The 3,102-nt window shown below is 58.8% G+C and overlaps 1 protein-coding gene across 1 annotated transcript in view; it reads right to left on the bottom strand.

Moving 5' to 3' along the window:
• Positions 1–3,102, bottom strand: part of SLC27A4 (solute carrier family 27 (fatty acid transporter), member 4) — a 6,426-nt gene that overhangs the window by 502 nt on the left and 2,822 nt on the right. Inside the window, exons 6-12 of the mRNA XM_010000579.1 lie at positions 2,677–2,786; positions 2,045–2,254; positions 1,567–1,693; positions 1,247–1,384; positions 925–1,089; positions 343–489; positions 7–122 (exon numbers count right to left, since the gene is read on the bottom strand). Coding sequence (XP_009998881.1) covers positions 7–122; positions 343–489; positions 925–1,089; positions 1,247–1,384; positions 1,567–1,693; positions 2,045–2,254; positions 2,677–2,786 — 1,013 coding nt within the window. The remainder of the gene's footprint in view (positions 1–6; positions 123–342; positions 490–924; positions 1,090–1,246; positions 1,385–1,566; positions 1,694–2,044; positions 2,255–2,676; positions 2,787–3,102) is intronic.

Here is a 3,102-nt window from a genome sequence, read left to right on the forward strand (position 1 = left end):
CACGGCCTGATCCAGCGGCAGGTACTGGCCTTGCCTGGAGTCCAGGAAGTACAACCTGTCCTTCACCAGCGTGGGGTCGAAGCCCTGCTTCCGCAGCTCCATCTTCTGGAACTTGTAAGTGCCTGGAGCCAGGAGAGGAAGAGGAACAAGGGGTCACCAGCAGCACACGCTCCCATCCCCACCGCACCTGTGCTGCCCAGATCCAACCATGCACCCCCAGGCCTCCAAACCACCAGAGGAGCTGGCAAGGGGCTCCATCCTGACCCTACCACAGATCTGCCTCTATCAGCAGGATCCCCCCCAAGCTCTGCACCCAGGCTGAGGGCGCAGACCACAGCTCACTTGTCTTGGAGACCTCGTGCAGGAAGCGCAGGAAGACAGGCCGCGCATACAGCGGCAGGGCCCTCCTCAGCTCGCTGGCAAAGCCTGCCAGGTCGCAGGAGTTCTCTGGGTCAGCGATGGCTGCCATCCCTGCCTTCCCTTCAATCCCTAAGAGGCAGAGAAGAAGAGAGAGCACTCAGACACACTGTCCCTGTAGCATCCTCTCCCGCTGCCCCCCACCAGCAAGGCCTGTGGCACAGCCCCTGCTTTGTACCCGAGCACTGGCCATCCAGCTGTGTCACTGGCTGTGCCACCACCCTGCAGCTATGGCTGCCAGCGACACCCTGCGGCCACTGTCACCTCCTCCCAGAGGAGGCTCTTTGAGCCTGTCCAGAAAGGACACAGGGTCCTTTCAAACCAGCCAGAATCAGACCAGAGCTTGAGGGAGGGAGGAAGGGAACCCTCTGGTTCCTGCTAGGCACATTGCCCATGAGGAGCCTTGGTCCAGCAAAAGGACACATCAATTTGGACATGCAGGATGTTCACACTCATGTGCCCGAGGCCCACCTGCCTCCCCCCATCATCCTCTCCCCTGTCAGCTACCTGGGATCTCCACTCCATAAACCACCACGTCCGTCAGGTTGAGGATGCGGCTCAGCGTCCCTTCCACCTCTGTGGTGGAGACATTCTCCCCCTTCCAGCGGAACGTGTCCCCGGTGCGGTCCCGGAAGTACATGTACCCATATTTGTCCATCACCAGGACATCCCCTACAGGAAAGTGAGGAGCAGGCAAAAAATGAGGTGTCAGAGGAGCTAGGAACAACCTAGGAACATCTCACGGCACTGACAGTAGCCTGGGACAGCCCCCATGCCCACTCAGATCCCCTTCTCCTCTGGGTGGCTGGGAGGGACCTGCTTGCCTCACCTGTGAGATAGGCAGCATCCCCCTTTTTAAACACATCCCTGGCGATTTTCTTGTTGGTGGCTGACTGATTCAGGTAGCCATCAAAGTGCTGCAAGGGGTTGCTCTTGACAATGCGACCCACCAGCTGCCCCGGCTCCCCTGCAGGGAGAAAACAGGGGATGAAGAGGGGGAGCAACCACCTGCACCCAAGAAAAAAAAGGGTGTCTAATAGGGTTGATGGGGTTTAACTGAGCAGAGACCCCAACCAAGGGAAGTTATCTTGAAGTACTGGGAAAGACTCGCAGAGGGCTGAGGAGATTTATCCCTGTGGTTGCCCTCACCTGGTTTGCAATGGATACAAACACCATCCGGCCCCCGGATCAGCTCCATGGTGTCTTCATCCACCCTCACCAAGCCAATGGGGTACACATGTGGTAGGATCCTGCTGTTGAAGCCACACGACCCAACCTAGAACAGAAAGAGCTCAGAGCTGTGGGTAGTGGGGACATCTCTCCCACCCTGAGCCCACTGCCCATGCACATTCAAGATACAGAACATCCTGTGTGATGTTCTCTAGGTGATCCTGCTCTGGCAGGGGGGGGTTGGACTGGATGATGTTTCCAGGTCCCTTCTAACCCCTAAGATTCTGTGATACCAGGAAGCTGGCATCACACAACAGCTAAAACCCCTCTGGGCAGATGGCAACCCACGCCAGGCCCCTCAGAACAAGGAACCAGGAGCAAACAGCCCATCTGTTTCCAACCCTGCCCAGGCCAGCAGGCACCCCCTGGGACATGGGGAGGATGGTGAGGGCCTTACGTTGTTGTCAAAGTTCCCCAGGCTGCAGTTGCACTCGGTGGCCCCGTAGAACTCTGCCACCTGGGCGATGCCGAAGCGCGCCATGAACTCCCTCCAGATGGAGGCGCGCAGCCCGTTGCCCAGCGCCAGGCGCACCCGGTGCTGCCGCTCCGCCTCCTGGAATGGCTGGTTCAGTAGGTAGCGGCAGATCTCCCCGATGTACTGCACGATCTGGGAGGGACCCACAGGAAAAAAACTCACTTAGGACCCCCTCTGTCCAGTGTTTGGGGTTTCTTCACGGCAGGTAGGAACAGCACACCATGCCCAAAGTCCCTAAAGAGGCTGAGGTCAAAGCCAGGAGTCCTGCTAGCTTGTCCAGTGCCTTTCCTTCCCCAGTTAACCCAGTCCTCCAGACTGTGAACCCCATCCAAGACTTCCTGGCTAATGCTGGAGCACAGGAAGGGTTTGGACATCTGGAATTACCTTTCCAGGTGGGAAAGACACAGCCCCACCACCTCAGAAGGTGGTTTGGGATGAACAGGCAGAACCAGTCCTGGCTTCCCCTCTTCCAGTGGCTGGACTCTCCCCAGCATGGCACAAATCCCCAAGCCCTGCTCCCCAGAACCCCCCCACCCCCTGCCTCAGGGCCTCACCGTGCAGTTGTACTTCACACAGTCCTCCCAAAAGTGTGAGGCCGAGAACTTCTTGCGGATGACAACGGTCATGCCCTGCAGCAGGCACTGCCCGACCCCCACGATGTTCCCTGTGGAGAGGCAGCCAGGGAAGCCCTCAGCCCACAGACACCTCCAGCCCAGCCTGCTGTGGGAGAGGCCTGGCAGGGCAAGGTGGATGGCCCACAGCAGATGGGTGTTCAGCCAGTCATAGCCCCCAGGACCACAGGCACCAGGAGGAGACACGTGGCAGTGAGATCTGGGGCAGCACTTTGCATCCAGACATCCCAGCATGGCTCAGTCAGGCAGGCAGGCTTTTTTTCCCTTCCCCCCAACTTCCCACAGGAAACAGCAGTGAGGTGCAGCTATCCCAAAGCCAGTCTAGGATGCTGGGATAACGCCCCCCCC

Source organism: Chaetura pelagica, unplaced genomic scaffold (genome assembly GCF_000747805.2).
Source record: "Chaetura pelagica isolate M959 unplaced genomic scaffold, ChaPel_1.0 scaffold591, whole genome shotgun sequence".
Classification (NCBI taxonomy): domain Eukaryota; kingdom Metazoa; phylum Chordata; class Aves; order Apodiformes; family Apodidae; genus Chaetura; species Chaetura pelagica.